The 19,671-nt window shown below is 39.8% G+C and overlaps 1 protein-coding gene across 10 annotated transcripts in view; it reads left to right on the forward strand.

Moving 5' to 3' along the window:
* Positions 1–456: 456 nt before the first annotated feature.
* The window catches only part of EXOC6 (exocyst complex component 6), a 90,027-nt gene continuing 70,812 nt past the window's right edge, over positions 457–19,671 (forward strand). For 4 of the 10 annotated variants that reach the window (XM_017803939.1, XM_017803942.1, XM_017803943.1 and 1 more), the window contains exon 1: positions 3,241–3,346. In XM_017803939.1, coding sequence (XP_017659428.1) covers positions 3,264–3,346 — 83 coding nt within the window. In that variant the 5' untranslated portion in view covers positions 3,241–3,263. Of the gene's footprint in view, positions 1,077–3,240; positions 3,347–19,671 lie in introns of those variants that run through there. The other 6 variants (XM_017803937.1, XM_017803936.1, XM_017803938.1 and 3 more) reach the window with 4 other exon arrangements.

Genomic DNA, 19,671 nt, shown 5'->3' on the forward strand with positions numbered 1-19,671 from the left:
TTTTTCAGGAGCAGTACTGAAATAGGAAACAAATTTTGATTAAAATCCTTGAAATATTTAAAATAGCCAGATGTATAAAGTTTGGTTATCCAAATAGTATTGAATAAGCCTTCTAATAAGGCTTAAATTGAAAGATCTAGAACTTCACTCTCGTGTTTGAAGTAACTGCCTGAAATTTTAAAGTAATTCATGGCGGTTGTGTATTTTCTTTGCCATCATCATAATGACAACGACTTGACAGCACTGCTCTCAGCATTTGCTTATCCATTTTTTTCCCATGCAGGCAATAGTAACAATTTTTTTTATTGCACACTCAGAAAAAACACAGTTATCACAGAGCATTTTTTGCAATTTTTTTATTAAAATATTGTTTAATAATTCTGCAAAGGAAAAATAGGAAAACATAGAAGTTTCTCTGCTTTTCTTATCTGCTTTACAAGGTCCATAACCTTGTTTCATAAATCCAGCTAATTCCTTGTGCAAGTAGGCTTTTTACACAAGCAAAAGGAAAAACACAATATTTTTTTTAAAATTGCTTTTAATCTCATAAAACCTAACAGAGAAATTAAGCACTGATACCTAGTGTCTGAAGCCACTTTAAAATTGTGTTTTCAAAATTACCAAATTTCAGGCTTATTATTTGTTAATGATGAGCTATTTCAAAGATGTAAAAATATTATTTTGGCAGAAAATTTCCTGTTAAGATAAAAAAACTGGATGCACACAGAACAAAGATAGTGTGAGGCCTGGGTACTGCCTATGAGGCAAATGTTAGCAGCAGACAGGAAAACAGCAGCTGTGCACCATTCTTGGACACAAAGTCCTCAGGAGTCACGAGGTTAGTGCAGGATCTCTTTTTTCATGCCTGGTTTTGCTGACTACAGAGTCACTTAGTCAACTATAATAATCAGAATAAAAGTCCTCTCCTAAAGTTAGACTAGTTTATGCTAATCTATGGCAAGGAAAAGCAAGTCAAATCTGTCAGAATTGTGTCTAGAAGAAAACAAAGATCAGATATATGAAAATGCCCTTGCTGAGATCCAGTCCTTTGAGTTGCCTCTTGGAACCACACTAAGGTATGCTTCTTTTTGATAATATTATACTCTTTATGATGGATATGTTCCATTCTATAGCTGTTCTTTTAGTCAGTCCAACAGATTAGAAACTTGGTTTTCCTGACCCTGATGCCTACAGGACAGTTGAGTTTAATTTCAATGTGATTGGCCCTAAATGAAAATATACAAACCTAGGTCAGCTACTCAGCTCTTTCTTTTCACCAGGACAAAGCGATCTGTTACTGATGACTGGCTGCAGATTTGCTGTGCAGAAAGAAATTACTCTTAAAAATGAAAACAAGGGGAAATTTAGTGTAACAGTGTTTTTAATTTGACATTAACAGTTAAATTTTTAAATAATGAAGTGCTTCTTATTCTTACATTTTTAAGAAATGCAACTTATTTTAATCACTAAAGACACAACTACTTAAGGTTTTACCATTGATATTCCTAAATATCTGAAGACTTTTTTTTTCATTTGCAGCTTATGGAAACTGTTTAATGGTAAAAGTGTAACTGAAAAAATTTCCTCTGCATATTTGTCCCTAAAAGAGTAATACACAAAAGATTATGATGTTATATGTCTAAGTATAATGTCAGTATCTGTAGAAGAGTTTTAAAAATAGCCTGCCTGGCACTGTAGGCATCAGGTTGCAGTAACTATCAGGCTAAAAAAAGAAAATTTAATTTACCCAGAAAAAATGTGTCAATCGATCATTCAGTACTTTGGTGATGGGAAAAAAAGGAACGTGGGAAGATTATTACTGCATTTGAATGACTTCTTGAAGGAATTACTACTGTGGTGGTAGCTTGTAGGATTTTTCTTATTTCTTCTTGCATCATGCGCTTTGTAGGCACTTGTCTACATTTGGAATAGTCCCTGTTGATTTAGTAGGTGTCATCAATAAATTCATCTGAATCAACACTGAATATGATAAAGCCACAAGCACAGACAAGACATGCAGCCATTTACTAACTTGGGTACAGGTGTAGTTGCACCAGGGCAGGAGAGATGACGAGTTTGATTACAGTAACTGGAAGGGTGCCAAATGCTATTGTAGACCTTGATGCATTCACAGTTGTGAATTGCTGTTAGTTCCTCACTGGAAAAAGTAGCTACACATCAACCTGAAGTTTTACACATCTGGCCTATTTTTTTTGCATGGGCTTCCCACTTGTGTGCAGATAACTTTGCCCAGAAAGCAGGTGTATCCTGTCTCCTGAGCATGCAAAACCCAAGGACTAGTTCATCTTTGGCCACAGACCACAAAGCATATCATTTAAATAGAAGATAGGCTGATCCTCCTCAAAAAATGAAGCACTAGGAAACAATATGTCAATTTCTAGTGAAACGTAGCAAGCCAACGCGCCAAAAGGTGCACTTTTTTTGTTGTTGTTTTGTTTTGTTCTATTTTTACCCCGATCCCCAAATTTCCATCACCTAAAGAATGGAAGGAATCAAGTCTGTGACATAACCCGAACGCAGAAACCCCCGCAGAGCCTCCGTCTCAGGGGTCAGTGCCGCCGGCCCTGGCAGCCGCCGACTGCAGGGGCAGGGACAGGGGCAGGGGTAGGGACAGGGACAGGGACAGGCACGGGCACGGCCCGCGTGCGCAGGAGCGCTTAAATCAAAACAAAACAAACAAATAATAATAACAATAAAACAAGACCATACCATGAAACAAACCAGAACTATCCCAGAGGAAAGGGCCGGGTTTGACCCTATAAGCCTCCAAGGCGTCCCTGCAGCGCGGTGTCCCGGGGTGGGCGGGCGGCCCGTCCGGAGCGCAGCCGGGACAGGGGCCGGATTTTGGGTGTCCCTCGTCTGTCACAGGGCGCTGAGCGGGTCGGAGCGGGTGGCGCCGGGCAGACGCAGCTGCCCACGGTCTCTGCCGGACACCAACACTTGGAGATGCCCGGGGGGACGGAGGGGCTTTGCCGGGCTCCCGGGATGTTCCCGGCGCAGCTCTTCCCCTGACAGGGGCGGCGGGGCACCGGCGAGCTGGGACGAATCGCGCGGGCGTGGTGCGACCCGCTTGTCCTTTCCAGCCCCTTCCCCTCTGTCCTCACCGCTGCCCTCGCCCCCTCCTCGCCGGGGAACCTTCCCCGGCGACTCCCAACTCCCGGCTCCGCGGCCGCTCCTCCCTCCCCAGGTCCCTCCCCGGCACCTCCCGCCGCGGCGCGGCCGCCGGGTCCCTCCCATCCAAGATGGCGGAGAGTCTCCCCGAGCATGATCGGATCCTGCAGGAGATCGAGAGCACCGACACGGCCTGCGTGGGACCCACCCTGAGGTGCGGGGCGCGGGGGCCGCGGCGCTGCCGCCGCCAGGCGAAGCTCCCCCGCCCTGCCCGCCCGCCGGCCCGGGGAGCCGCGGCCCGGCCCGGCCGCGCTCTCTGACAGCTGCTCCCCAGGGACGGCGCGGGGCCGCCCGCAGCGCCGCCGGCGGGAGCGGCCGCTCCGGGCGCGGAGCTCGACCCCTGCCCCGGGCCCGGAGCCCCGCAGGAGCTCGACCCCTGCCCCGGGCCCGGCGGGACGGAGAGACGGGGCCGGTGCGGCGCGGGCAGGGAGCGGGGCTGTCACCCCGGGCCGCGGCGCTGACAGGGGAGGGGAGCCGAGCGTATGCGGCGGCCGTGCCCCGGCCCTGGGCTGGCCGCTCCCGGGCATTGTGTGTTGGGGAAGCAGCGGGGCGAGGAGCGCGGCCTCGGGACGCGGTGGCCAGGCTCGGCCAGGCTCGGGGCGCCCGCTGTAACCCAGGGCCGGCCTTTCCTGCCCCGCGCTTGGACACGAGGCATCTCCCTGGGGTGTGCCGGTACCCCCGGCTCGGTGCTGGGAACGGGACCGAAACCGTGTCGTGGGCGGGTATTGCAGTGCTCCTCTGTGCAGCTTTTAATGATGCGGTCTGAAACATCCTGCCCTGGTCAGCTTCCTCCTGGAGATATGACAGTGTTTAGAGCGTTTCTGATGTGCCATGAGTTCAGTGGTTTGGTTTTTTTCTTCTCCCTCCAGTTCCACATACTGCCAAATACCATAGCCTGCATGTTGAAAAAAAGGTTTTGCATAACCTTTCCTGTTAAGAGAGGAACGTGAGAGAGAGATGGGGAGAGAAGCGCAGGGCCTGGAGAGAGTGAAATGAGTAATGGAGGAGACACACTGGGAAAGGGAATCTTCATTCTGGAGCTGTCTTGATGATTCCCTGATTAGAGATGTCAGAAAGAAGTGTAAAAGCATGGATGCTAACAAACAGGGGAGAGAGAACTGTGAATTCTTCCCTCTGATACAGAGTGCCTGTTTGCAGAGAACTGGAAAAGGCAGTTTGTGTGGCAGCATGCTGCACAGTGGTGAGCGTGCAGCTTGCTTTTCCTGGAGCAGGAATGGTGCCTGCTGGAGAGCGTGGACAGGGCTGGAAAAGGGTGAATGCAGGGTACACAGATGAGGAACCCTGTGCTGAGAACTGATGGAAGAGAAATTTGTGTTGCATACGAAATGGATCATTTTGCACTTCACAGCAAATGATATTGAGGTTGGCTGCGTGTGTCTACAGTGGGCCCTCCAGAGCAGTGTGGAAGGTGGTAGTCTGGGCATTTGTGTGAGGCTGGGGCTAATCAATCCTCCAAGACCCCAGATAGTAGGGTGGTCCCGACATCACACAGGGACTGCTTGTCAGGTCAGTTTGGTCTTGGAGGTCAGCTTGGAGCAAACTGCACTCTAATATCCCCTCGTGTTCCTTAAACACAGCAAGTATTGGGAGTACAGAGTGGAGATGCTGAAAGCATCACAAGGAGCTTCACTTGTGAGACTCTGAGAGCTCAGGCTGAGAGAAACTAGATTGAGTTGTCCCTGGAGGCAGTTTAGCCATGTTTCAGTTAACGTGCCCAGGCAGGCTGAGGCTGATGTCTGGAAAAAAACACACCAAAACAAAAAACTTAGCAACAAAATATTAAATATAATTGCAGTTTTGCTACCTTCTCCAGGATGGAGCTTAATCACAGTACGTTGTTTAAAGGACATACAGAGAATCAGGCTACACAGTAGAAGAAGGCATGTTTGGGACCCACAAGTGTGGATGGGGAAGGGACTATATAAATCTCTTATCCATATTAAGCATTTAAAATGTGCCAAAGTTTTTATAAATATGGACCTTTAATTTCTTAATTTCTTTGCATGTTCCTGTCCTTTCTTCTATTTGTGTCTCATCTGTCTTGTCTATCTTGTTATCTCACTAGCTTTCCAGTAGGGGAATTTTGCATTGCTGACTTTAAGGGACCCCAATCTTTTTTGGAAAAGATTGCATGTTCTGGTGTTCAATTTCAAATTTAAAAAATGAGGCTAAAGAATGGTTACACCTGGCAGAGTGTTTTGAAAGAAGTGTCAACATCACAGTAATATCCTGATACTTCATAAGAATAGCAGTGTTTAAAATCAAAACTGTAGCTATTTGCTCAGCTATGTCTGTTACAATTTGTGAATTGCTGGGCAAAACTGAGAAGTCTAAAATCCCGCAACTAATTTCAAGATCTATGTCAGTGAACAGAAGCGTGAACGTAAAATGGAGCGTTATTTTCTGTGTGAGATCTAAGTTTTACTTGCTAGACAATATGAATCAAAGAAATGAATTGAGTAATTATATTCAGTTGTGTAAGACTACAACATAAAGTGATCCATTGATTTCCAGTCAGAGAAGCCACTGAAGCCAGTTGTCTCATGTAATGACTGAAATTACATTCATTTCATTATGTGAAATGGAATGTTTTCGTTATCTGTGGTCTGTAATGCTGGGAGAATATTTATAGCATTGTCACATGAAAGAAAGTACCAACGTACCTACTTAAATAGCAGAACAAAAGAAGGGGCTCAAGATGAGCGGTTTGGATAAGTAGCATGAGGTGTAGGGATATACAAGGTATGACTTATCCTTAATTGTTCATATCAAGATCTTAATGTCTTCCTAGTGCATCCATGCTTCATAAAAGAAGTGTAATATTTTTTGTGGGCTGTATGTAGATTCCATGGAAACACATTTCTGCTCTTGTTTTTCTGCAGGGTTCTGTTTGCTAGTTTGGCATAGATGTCCCTGCCAGGGTGCTGTTTCCTACCCTGCTACGAAAATGACAGCACTTGTTCTCATGATATAAAAAATAGCAGCATTTATTGATATATAATGGGTTTGTGTATAATGTACAGGTAAGAAATAATATACAGACTGATCTTGCGGGTGGTTTTCTAGTGTTGAGATCCACCCATATAGAAGAATGTGAAATGCAGTCCTTTATAGGAGGAATCAAGGTACAGCTGGTACTATTCGGATTATTTACTATTTAGGAGAGTAAGTTAGCTCCTAAAGATTGCTCCACATCTCAAGAAATATGAAATGGAAGAGATTGGATTTGATTGCATTAACTTTCTTTTTAGATTTTAACTGGATTAATTATTGATTTAAAATTGCTGGTATTTTACTTGCATCTTTAAATTCAGTGACACATGCTGAATCATTATAAATGAAACTTAAACAACTGTATAGCATGCCATTCATTAAACAGGCAGACTGCATATAGCAAGCCAGGGTTAATTTTTTTTTCATCAGACTGTGAAACTTTTATCAACATCTTTTTAGCTTTTATGGCTAACAAAATGAGATTAGTGACAACACCTGTTAAAGGCTCATCACTCTCACCTTTTTATATAACATGTTAATATCTTGTAATTCACGTCACATACTTTTGGGCTTTGCAAACCCAGGGAGAATTATCAGCACATTTTTGATCTTTTTAAAGGAAGTGGAAAAAGACAAAAAGAAAGAAAGGCAATTCCTATATTCTCTCTCTCAAAAAAAGATAAATTAAAAAGTTAATAACAAAAAAACTTTCAGGCCCTCACTGAACTCCGTATAAATATATACTAACAGAATTTCAAGAGTCAGTTTTTAAGATTGTCTTCGGACTTCTTGAATAGTCAGTTGGATATGCTGGGGAAGCTAAAAAGATAGATTCTGTTCAGAAGAAAATAATTGACCTTATATGATGGTTAGTTTTTGGTTGATTGAAATAGGTCAAAGTGTAGCTCAACAGAGTAGAAGAAGTTGTTCTGCTGGTGTCCTGATATACTATAGTTACGAGTCTCTTTGAGTTTGTGGTAATGTGTTTCAAAGCCTTTTTAAAAAATAAATTAATTAACTCTTAAATTCTAGCTTGGCAATGTGTTGTGTAAGCGTATCGCAGACTTTCTCTGAACACTTCATCTCGTGAGCTTTGCATCGCTGAGTCTGCACTGTTCTGTGATCCTCCTGTCAGAGGACGACCTCCCTGCCCACAGTCCGATGACTGAACAGTAATACAAAAGTAAAATTAAATATAAAAATTATGTGGGACTCGATGATGGCAATTTTGTAGCTAAGGTGAAGTTGATAAGGAGGTGCTATGTCTGTTCATGTGTCTGTAAGTGGGATGTGCTCTGTGGCTTTAACCCACAATTGCAGCTCGGAAAGCACTCCTAAAAAGTCAGCATAAAAATGCTTTTGAGCAGCTTCTCTGTTCCTGAAATCTGTCATCACCAAGCTGTTGCCTGGTAGATGTTAGAGCATCTTGTAGGTTGCTCTAAGTTGTGCTGGCCGTGAAACTTCTTTGCAGAGTTACTAGAGGGCCTCCTCTGAAGACATCTCACTGGCTTATTGTCTCTGGCTGCGGGAATCATGCCCCCAAGAGCAGTTTGGTTGAGGCATTTCTGTCTGATGCTGCAGTTTGCTGCAGTGACCTTCCACTGATCTAGGACTGCATTGCACTGGTAAAAGCAGCAGCGAGCCACCAGGCTGCAAAGCATAATCACTTTTGCATGGTGCTGCTTTTTTCTCATTTAAGTTAAACAGTTTGGATGTTGGATGTATATTTGTTATGAGACTCATAAATGAGTATGGGTGAAGTGTTACAACCAACTGATAACTGTTCATCCTGAACTTCTATCCTTGTGTTGCAGAAAAGCTGAAGGTGAAAGGCACATTTCAGTAAGACATCATTAGAAGAATAAGCAAGATTATTTTGTCCTTTCCTAATCAAAGTCTCTAAGAAAATTCAGAGGTAGAAATGTGGAGTGAGAGTCTAATTCTGCTGCTTTTACTCTGCTATCAGGCTGGGGTCCATAATTTATATTTTGGAGATATTTTGTATCCGTTGAGGGGGCCTGTCCAAAGACAAGTGCGCAAAGCACCTAAATGCTCTGAAACCTCAGTGTAACTTGTTTTACTGAAAGTGTACATTACTGTTAATAGCAGGCATGCTTTAGCTATGTGGTTCTGAATCCTTAGCACAACAGTTAGTAAGCAGTAACATAGGCACTATGAATGACTTCTCAAAATGTGGGAAGATAGTACAGCATTAACACAGTTGCAGACAGGGAAATACATTTTCTGAGTACCTGTGGGCTGTTGGGATTTGTGATGTGGTTATCCAATGACAAATTGTGGTTGCCTTCATTTTTGCCGTGTGGTCTTACTTGTCAGGTAGGATTGTCTAAAGGCATTTTTCTGTATTTTCATTTTTTTGGTTTTGGAGTATGAGCCAGCATACAGAGCAAACATAAGAGGACTCTGAGATCATCAGCCAGTGCTTTAAATCAGAATTTAAATGGTTTGATCACGTATTTCAATTTCAAACAGTATAATAGTTTCTTACAGAATTGTAAGCTATTGGTTTGAAAATAAGTAGTCTATATCTTTATTAATGGTCTGTCTTCGAGTCCTGCTCAGTTTTCAAGTTAATGTGCTTCATTCCTAGTTCCCTTTCAAACTGAAGTTACAAAGTAGCCCAAAAAGCTGGAAATTCCTTGTGTGATAGCTGTGGTCTTTTTTGCATCAGGTCACAGAGTGTACTTTTATGTATATTGTTGTGGTTTAACCCCCACCAGCAGCCAAGCACCACAGAGCCGCTTGTTGACTCCCCCACCTGCAGGATGGGGGAGAGAATCAGAACAGTAAAAGCTGGAAAACTACTGGGTTGAGATAAAGACAGTTTAACAAGGAACGCAAAGGCTGCACACACAAGCAAAACGTGGAATTGATTCTCTGCTTCCCGTGGGCAGGCAGACGTTCAGCCATCTCCAGGAGAGCAGGGCCCCATCACACATAGTGGTGACTTGGGAACACAAACACCATGGCTCCAAACTCCTCCCTTTCCTCCTTTTTCACCCCACTTTATGTACTGAGCATGATCTCATATGGTCTGGAATATCCCTTTGGTCAGTTGGGGTCACCTGTCTTGGCCATGTCTCCTCTCAACCTCCCACGCACCTCCAGCCTCCTCATGAACGTGGCAGCACAAAAAGGACTTGACTCTGTGCAAGGCCTGCTCAGCAACAACAACATCTCTGTATTATCTCTGTGTGATATTATTATATTGATAATATAGCACAAACCCAAAACACAACCCCATACTAGCTACTGTGAAGAAAATTAACTTTATCCCAGCCCAAACCAGTACATATATTTATATACCAGTTTATCTTTATTGTAATAGTGAACTCCTGTTTTGTGACTGGGTTGTTAGGGAGTGAGGAGAATGGCCTGCTTGCTGTGAAAAGTGTATCCTGAAAAACCAGAGGCTTGCTTGTAGTGTCAGTTGCAGATTTTGTTACTTGGTGCAGGATTTGATGGTATTCCAAATGTTTAGGTTCAAAGGCAACAGTCAGATAAAGCAATTGTCTATTTGATGTATATTACTATGAAGGAGCATTGTTTTTTATCACTAGTCTACTATATAGAGTCAAAAGGGCATAAGAAGTGTGTGTGCTGTAGACTGATTAATCTGGCATTCAGAGCAGAACTGCAGCTCTGATTTTTCCACAGACTAGCCCGATATTTCAGTCAGATTTGTCATTGGCAGCAAAAGTATTTTAGAAGGTGAGGATTCACTTGCATTGTTACAAGTTTCAACATATTACTTCTGAACTTTTTATTAAGCCTGAAACTGTGGGTAATCATATCTGCACTGCATTTTTCTGTTGTGAAAAAATCTTTAGGTTCAGTGCTGATTCAGTTCATCATGAAATATGTGTCTGCAAATCAAGTTATCTTGATCTTTTAAGTGTTCATGCATCAGCTTCTGACTCAGTTCTTGCTGTGATTTCCAAATGGGCAAATGCCAAGTGAAGTTTTAACCTAGCTAGTAACCTGTGTAAATGGTTCTGAAATAGCTCCCTCCAATTTCACAGGCATTACCAAAGAGTTGAAATTGTCCCAGTGTTTAGGAAACAAGTTTCAAAATACATTAAAGCTTTTAAAATAGAGGTATCATCTGCTGAGAGATCCAGAATAGTGTACTTAATAGGTATTTCATCTAAATTTAGCCTTCTCATCATAGGAACAGCTTATGCTTGTGCATAAGCTCTTATCTCAGTTAAATTCAGGAAAGTCAGTTCTTATTCCTGTCATCTCTTCACTGATTTCTTCCTCAAGCTGATTTTATTTAGTGTCTGGTGACCCAGATTTTGAACCTGCCATGTGCATAGGAAGTGCATAATTTTACATCCTTCACAAATGCCAGTCACATGGGTACTTATTTTCTTGGAGATTTTTTTGGAAAGCCAGCAGCATAGCCTGTACTCCAGCTTTTTTTGTGTATTGCTGAACCATTGCTCCGAGACTTTGCAATTTCCTCAATACCAATGGCTGCCTGAGGGAGCCTTAGCATAATTCAATTAAATATGAGTCTGATTTTGACTAAGTGTTGAGTGTTTGCACATACAAGGCTGAAATTACAGTGACTCAGTTAAGCAAGTTTTGTCATGTTGCGTTTTATATATTATACTACTAAAATGAGTTAATACAAATCTGTGAGGATTAATATCTCTTAAATAATGCTTCTAGGATAGTGCCCGGAATGGATTTGCAAATAGGAAACTATTTCTATGGGTTGTAATAAATTATTAAGTAATAACTTGTTCAAAAACATTAACATAGCTCTGCATCAGCATCAAGTAATCACATGAGATTTTATCTTACTGAAGGACTTGCTATGGCTAGTTATAAAATCTAACTGTTGCCAGCCATTCTGGCTATTTTCTGGTAGTGGTTGAAATGCCCACATCCCACAGGTTGAAATCCCTGTCACCACAGACCTTGATTTATCAATGACAGAATTCTCAAATTGATGTTCAGCTTAAAGTATGTTCAGCAATGCATCTCTTCCTCATCTGATACTTGTCTACTATGGAATTATTTGTACACCTGACAAACTGTGTGCTGTGCATGAAGGAGTTAATGATCTCCTGGAGCCTGGCTGAAGCCCTTCCAGTACCTCAACCTTTGCCAGTAATAGCAAACTAGGAGGGAACTTAATCACTGACAGAGGTACTAAGAAGGAAGGAAGCAGATTTTAAGAGTGCATCAGCCTTGATGGAAAGACATGGGATTTCACAGAGAAGACCTAAAAAAGATGCTGGGGATTTTTTTTTTTTTTGATATAACATGAGAAAGGTGTTTGATTCTAATACAGTGGGTGGGATTTTCACTGCGTCTTAGGGAAAGTAATTTGCTTGCAATGTTTCAGTGAGTGTAGCTTGCAATCCTCCTGTGAATCAGAGTAATACAAAATGAATAATGCATATACTGTTTTATATATACCTAGGGGATACTTTTGAGACATTTCAGCTTCAAAAAGAAGTGTTTCAACTTTCAAGTATCACATACTTCAATTTTAATATGCTCTCCTTTCTATTACAGGCATTTAGATGTTTCTTTTGGTAGCAGCTCTCACTGGCACTTTCACAGTTTGCACACTACCTGATGCATAGAGTGACTTTGAAGGCTCTTTACCCCCTTTTATTCCTTGAGGCAATGTTTTCTTCTAGGTTTCAATTTCAACATAAAAGTAACATAGTAAATACTGTTTTATACTGTATATTTGTTCTATTTTGTTTCATAAACTTAGGAAGCTGTAAGCAGTTAGCCAATGTGTGCTACCTCCTCTTGAAATGTGGAGTTTCTGTGGCATGCTCAAGTGTCACCTTTCCCTAAGAAATGAACAGGTTTTCTTAGTCTGTTTATTGAGCAGGCAGAGGACTGGAGTAAGTCAGTTGCCTTAACAGTCTTAATTGCTTCCTAACAGAGAGAAACTCTGTGAGTTAGTTTCAGTTCGGCTTCTGAATAGAAAGCAGACTTTTTTTAGAAGTCATCTTTTGTTTTCTTCAGTGATCCTGGTAGATGTGCAAAGCATATACAGTACAGGCTGCTGTTTTGCATGAGTAAAAAATATATGATGATTTTTTATGTATAGGCTATGGGAGCTCATAGAGTTAACAAAAATTAATAATATAAAATTATTGCAAAATACATGCTTTGGTTATGTTTGCAGAGGAATATGTGTTATCAAAGAATTATTTGGTTTGATCAATATTAAATAGAATACATTCTTAATCCAATTGATTTTGAAACTTTTTAATTACTGTATATTTTATTCAATCTGGAACTTCTTGAATTTCTGAAATAATATATTTACATCTGTGTAGTGTGGGTATTCAAAGTTTGTTGAAATAACTAACTAACATTGCTGACATTAAGTGTTCTGTTCTATTTCACGTGTCTCATGAAGAGGCATATAAAATTGTTGACATGAAATTTATTTTGTCAATTGGTATGTATTTATCTTGTATTTATGTCTCAAGTGCTCTAGATAAAGATGACAGATTAGCTAGAGGTTGTAAGAGATGGCTAATTATTTCTGAAACATGTATAATAGAAATCTGATCAAATTTTCAAAAAGAACTTAGAAGCTCACTATTTGGTTTACAGATGAATCCATTGCTACTAAAATGTAACTAAACAGTCTATGGAAATATTAAGGGAAAATAAGAATATTACTCTATGGACTTCAATTTCTTATTTGATTTTCTATGAAATAAAATAGATTCCAACTACATCCACTTGGATCCATTTATGTCTGTGGAACAGATGGCCAAACTTGGCATTTCATTATGTGGCGATAGCCAGTACCATAGTGAGTGAAGGGGCTGTTTCCTTTGCTGTCTTTTAATCTACTATTACAACACAAAATGAGAAAAAAAAGTTAGTGCAGCACTTGTTTTTCAATTTCTTGCTTCATACATCAGTAAGTCGCACAAAGGCTTAGCAGGAAGAGGCATCTCCTTGGTCAGCAGTGTAAAAACAGGAAGGAGGAAGTCTATTGCAAATCTGGGTGTACTGATTATCAGTTCATGTTTCGCTGCAGAGGATGTCCATTAACAGCCATCAGCGTGATCCATTGCTTATCCAGCATGAACAATGACTGCTGTAGTGCTGCTACTACAGAACAAGAACCCTGCTTATAGGAAGTAATGTTAACTAACAAACTGTGCTCGGCCCTTTCCTGCTCATAGAAACAGGATACTATTAGTGAGAACAATTCACAGAAATTGCACATCCAGGAAAACCAGGCAAGCAAAGCATAACAGCTAAACTAAGATTAATAAAATCTTTTAGCTTGACTTCTGCATTGTTTTGGCATGTAATAGGATCATCTAAATAGAGTGGTGAGATGCAATTATGAATAAGGATGGCAGAACTGGACCCTAGGTAGCGCTTGGCATTGAAAGGCTGCTTAGGTTTTAAGAAATGTGCTTATTACCATAACTGCAGTTGAATTCCAGGAAACACCTGGACATTATTTTATAAAGCATTTAAGGGTGCATGCAGCAGCCTATATGAAATTACTCCATGGAAAATCCCTACAAAGTTTGCAGTTTGTGTAAACAGAAAATATCTTTGTATATTGTAGGACAAAGGAAGTCTTTGCAGTGTTTCCTGTGAAATTGCAGCTTAAATGGAGTGTGTGACACAGTATCGTGGTTAGGGATGCCATGATTATAGTCATAGTGACAGGTCTGTTTAAGGGGCAGAATCTTAATTTGCATTGTCAGTGTTTTGTGCTTGCACTGATCTCACTGAACTCATCATGGAAATGCAAATACTGATGGCTGTTAATGAACATACTCTGCAGCGAAATGTGAACTGATAATCAGTACTTTGTTTTATAATTTTATTTATTATATCTCTTTGTTGGTGGTGGTTTTGTTTTTTGTGTTTTTTTTCTTAGTGAAGGGAGAAATAGAGAGAGAGGACAAACATCTAGTGGGCCACCTCTTGCAGTCTATGTATGGGAGCTAGCTGAGAGCATCTCTAGCATCAGGACAAAATTGGCATTGGTAGCACGATATGAATTCTAAAACAATTATTTTCCATAAGCACAGGTTCTTCATTTGAGAGTTGATTTATTTGCGTGTGTTTTGTTTTAAGTATCACTTAGAAAAACTGAATAAAAAGTGTATGACTGAGTTTCTTTTTTTTTTTTGTGCCTTCGTTTAATTGATCAAAGTGATCAATTGATTTTTTTAATCTGAAGCTCTACAGATGAATCTTTTTGTCTTGTGTCTGTAGCAGGTCAAAAGCTGCACGGTCAGACTTACATTCCATGTCAAACTTTTACAACTGTTGTACAGATGTGTGTAATTCCTATCATTGTTACAGCATTCATGGAGTTGTAACTGATTGTTATCAGTATCCTGAGAGGAATGTGTGTATACAGTTTTTAATTGCTTCATATGTCTTGTGTAATCAGGAAATGAAAGACTTTGTGGCAATGTGGGCAGGGGTGGGGAACCTGCAATTCATCCTAGAAATGGGACAGAACAGGATGGGTTAGGGAGGTGTGAAAGTGGTGAAAGGTGGCAAGTTATTAATGAGGAGCTTCTTCATCCTGTAAAAAGATTGGTATTTTTTCCTCTATTTTCTGGATTTTTTGGCTATTTTTGAAAGAGATGTTCTGTTTTAAAAGTCTTTGCTGCTGAACCTATTACCATAAGTGATTACTAGAAAGAAAATTATTCACTCAAAAATTTATAGTAATGCTCCATAAGCTCAGAGTTGTTTTTTCTGAATATGGATTTGCAATTAAAAATTGAACTATTACTCATTTAAAACAACAAAACACACTCTAAACAAACCCCAAAACCTTCAAGAAATAATAGATTTAAAAAAAAAAACCAAAATGGGATTTGTTAAATATTATTTTTCTTTGTCTAACAGACTGTTTTAGTAATTATTTTTAATTGACAGAGTTACTTATCACCAATCAGGAATTCATATTATTTTCTGCTTCTGATTGAAATGTTACAGCTATTGCCATAGATACGAAACAAAATTTCTTAGTTCTGATTCTGATTATTCTTGTAATCTATTTTTCCATGCTAAACCAAATAGATTATGGGAGAAGTTGTATTTAGGTTTATGGTTATTGTTATTTTCTAGTGAGAAGAGAACAAAGATGTGCAAATTGGGGATGAAGAGGAAAAAAGCAAATTTGGGGTATTTGCTGAAGTTTCAAAAAATATTTTTAGGCTTCTCTCCTTTTACACTTATTAGTCTGTATGTATGCCTTTCTAGTAGTCCATAGTCAATATATTAAATAAATTTCTGGGCTTATATGATTTTTGTTTTGCATGTAACTTTTTATTTCCCTTCTCCTTAGTGAAATGTTCATCCTCTTTCAGTCCCATTTGCACTCAGGCATTTAAGGACATATATCCTGATTGCATGCACAGAAATATTTATACGATGTTCTAGCAGAAATATCCTTTTGAAGTGGGACTGTAATCATTTGTGAAGACATCTGTGATAGTGACTTAGAGTGATAATGCATATGTGTGGAGTTGTCATTATGGAATAAATCAGATGATTTCAGGATAATTGATTTTTAAAAGGAATATTATTTTTTGAAGGATCAGGTGGAATTTTTGGCATGTTAAATTTTACGATCCTTGGCTAAATTTTAGTTCTCTGGAGATGACTCCTTTTGTTTTCTTAGCAGCTGGTGTTTTTGTGCATAGAATGGTGCCCTCTGGTGCCTCAATGTAGTTTTGCATGTAAACACAAGAAGGCGTCAATAAGACCTATTAAATACGTATTTTTCATAACGTGTTTCAGTTTTGAAAGTAAAAATTTTAGGGAAGTTTTTATGGTATAAAGTAAACTTATTTTCTTCAATTGGAAAATGGTTGCATATCTGAAAATTCTCCTTTTTTTTTTCCTTTTGAGACCTGAATTCAAATCTGTTTATGCTTGTTTTTCTCCCTTCAGCCTACTGGTAAAAATGATCAAGGTAAAAATAAAATTGATCCAGTGACTGAGACATCTTTCTCCTTAGGTTAGTCTCTGACTATTCCTAGTTAATTTTTTTTCTCTTACAAGTACTTCCTGCACTTTCTATTTACCTAGCCTGGCATTAATATCAGTTGTATTGCCCAGTTGTTGGGATGAGTCAGAGAAAAAAGTTCCTCTGTTTATATACAGAGTTCAGGGACATACAGACAGATGACCTGCAACATGTTACCACAAAAATTGTTCAGCTCTGCTTGTGCTCTTCATGGGTTCCCTGCTTGCCCAGTCGATTAGGAAAGAAAATAGTACCTGTCGTATCACTGACTTGCAGTACTGTTGTCTAAGTAGTCTCTCAAGTTACTGTTCTCTCATTTCACATTGAAAATTAAGGTCATATGTTGTGTTGTTTTGGGTTTTTTTGGTGCCAAAATCAAATACAAACTTCTGTCTCTGACATCAGTGATTTTTTTTTTTTTTTTCCCCAGTTTGAAGACTCATACTGAGAAAAAACCTTCTTGTCAGGGATTCATGGTATGAATCAACAACTAGTGGTCTATAGGTTCCTATAGCTGTGTAGATCAGATGTTGAAAGTAATTGTAATACAAACTGATCATGTCTTTCAGTTCAGCACAGTTTAGATTTGTGCTGTATTTCAGACCGTTAGCAACCACTTCAGGGGTCCATAAAGCTGAAGGGAGGATCCTTGGGATTCTTCATTCAGAAGTGTATAAACAGAAGTTGAAAGAACTATATATTACACATGTAAAAATCCTTTTGGTATCCTAGGCACGTTTGCCCCTTTTTATGACATTTCCCACTGATGTATATGAAGCAATTTACAGTGAGAGATTTTTAGGGTAGACAGATTAGCATTAATAGTCATCTCCTGAAGAAATGGAGCTGGAAGGGTTACTACGTCCTCACTCTCTTTCCGAGAGAATTCTCTGTGTGTGTTGTAAATTCTGTTAATTTTATCTTATAATTTAGAAGAATAATCTCTAGGATACTTTCAGGATTCCATGTCTCTCTGCAAGATACTGCAATATGGTGATAGTCTAACTCTGAAAAGTGCAGAATTGCTGTCAGGATTGCTTGCAGTCCCATTATCTGGTGAAATATACACTTTCAGATAATTATTCAAATTACTTTGTTTAGGTAAGCGTAGGTAATCTTTGAAATGTATGTATGGAAAGTAAGCTTCAGTATGAGAAATCAACTATACCATACAACGTGTGATGTTCCATAATGGGTAAATCAGGTTTTGCAGATTTGAGAAAAAGCCCAGTTTCTGTCCATGGCTAGAGATGGCATGGCTCTCTAGAGTACACTTATATTTCTAAAAAGGCCAGTGCTTTAGGCCAGACTTGGTTTTGAAGCCCCTAAATTGCAGGTGTGTAGTGTCCTAAGAGTACAGCATTTTAAGGAAGTTAGTAAACTTGTTTAATTCATCTTCTTCTCACCATCTCTTCTCTCACTTTTTCACAGGAAGCTGTGATACAAAGTGTGAATTTCTTTTAAATACACTAATGATTTATTTCTGTAAAAGTGAGCAGTTTGTCTCAGTTTTTTCACTCATATGCTGAAGAGGATTAATTTGTTGTTGTTCCCACAAGATGGAGCTGTCTACTTATGTAATGAATATGGAATTTGTACTACTAGTGCATCTTAGGGAGCTCTGTCAAAATAGTGGTTTAGATCACAGATCATAATTATATTAGTATCTTTGCAGAAAAGAGTACAATGTAGAACATGAAATAGTAACTATTATTTTAAGAAGGTAGGGTAATCTTGTGGTTAAGGCGTTGGGATGTATGCAGTGTCGATTTTTCCCTCCAGTTTTGAACAGTTATTCCCTGTATGATTTTGAATTAAATATTGTGATAATACCCCTGAGATTAAAAATAAGTACTTTTTGATCATTAAACTTAATAATAAGTAGCTTTAATATATTGAGGAAAACATAATAAACACTAATTTTTACAACAGTGAGTACTGTATTGCCTCTGCTGCGTTTTATGTGCTTCCAGAATTTCTGGCTATGCTGTCTGGAGTTGTTTGATAACACTTTAAGGAGAAATCTTCTGATCTCAAATGATTTCCTTCTGTCAGTATTTCAACAGCACGTCTGACTGCATTGGCAGATCTGAAATGGATTAAAAAGTTGACAAGGCAGCTACTGGATATCCCCAAATCATCAGGCAATAACTAGGTCCAAAAAGACAGTACACTACAACCACCAAAGAAAGTTTGGTCATACCAAATCAAGCGTGGAGTTTCTCTTGCACCATCTTTTTTTTGTTTTATTCCATTTTAGGCATATTTGCTTTACTGTGTTTTACTGCTGTTTTCATTTATGTGTGTATTGCACAACTCCCAGTTTGAGCACATGGCGATAGGTGGAAGTCTCCTATCTTTGTGATAATTATGCTCCTTTCTCACTTTCCTTTGAGAACTCTGAAAGGAGACCTGAACTTGGAGACTCCTTTCACTCTTAAAAAAAAAAAAGGCTAAAGGAAGCAGTAATGAATTGAACATTTTTTTTGCTTTAGCATACAGTGCAGCATAGATGGTAAGTCCAGTCCATTCAGAGATGCGCGCCTGATATCTCTGAAGGCACTATCTGGTCCTCCTAATCTTTTTTTCTTCTCCAGGAACTCTGGAGACAAGTGGGTGTCCTCCTATGTCCACCCTGTAGGTTCCAACATCTCTGACCCTTTTCTTATGGAGACAGAGCAGCAGTCATGTAACCAGCGTGTACTGTGTAGTTTGGAGCACTACAACATCAGTTGTTGAGCCTTTTTCTCATTCCTTCCCCATTTCTTTACAGGTAACAGTGATATGGTTTCCTGTGCCTTCAGATGCAGAACATTGGGTTGCTTGATGAGAGCTCACTCAATGCCGACTGTTTTGCACCTTTCTTTCCTCCCATGCCAGGATGCTGCTTCTCCTCCAGCCAGCACCAGGTTCTGGGTGCAGATATTTCCCACTGGCAGATATGGGTCACTCGTGACAATCCACCATGGCCCTTTACACCTCAGTCATCCTGGGCAGCCTTGAGAGGGGTCCCTTTCAGGCAGTCTGACAGGAACCTCAGGAGGAGGGACTGATGGGTACACATTTGCCTCTTCCAGCTGTCATTTCAAACTGTGGTGGTGGAAATGGTGAGGGGTAAACCACTTCATGGGTCAACAATCCTATTTTTCTCCTGGTGCCCTTTGGAGGAAAAAAACTGCCTTCAGTACCATAGCCTTATTTTCCTATCATAAGCAAAAGGAATAAAATATTCTAGGAATATTTTATTGCATAGATTTTCCCAGGGAAAATAGCAATAACAAGCAGACTGTAAGGAATCAGCTTTCTTCCTTTGACATGTATGACAGCATATTGCCTTTCTCATGTCTCTAAATTCAGTAGCTTGAGTATTTCGTACAAGGTAAGAAGAAACTCAAAAAGTAGCAAGAATCTAGTTACAAGTCTTTTCA

This window comes from Lepidothrix coronata, unplaced genomic scaffold, assembly GCF_001604755.1.
Source record: "Lepidothrix coronata isolate B3197 unplaced genomic scaffold, Lepidothrix_coronata-1.0 Scaffold8, whole genome shotgun sequence".
Lineage (NCBI taxonomy): Eukaryota > Metazoa > Chordata > Aves > Passeriformes > Pipridae > Lepidothrix > Lepidothrix coronata.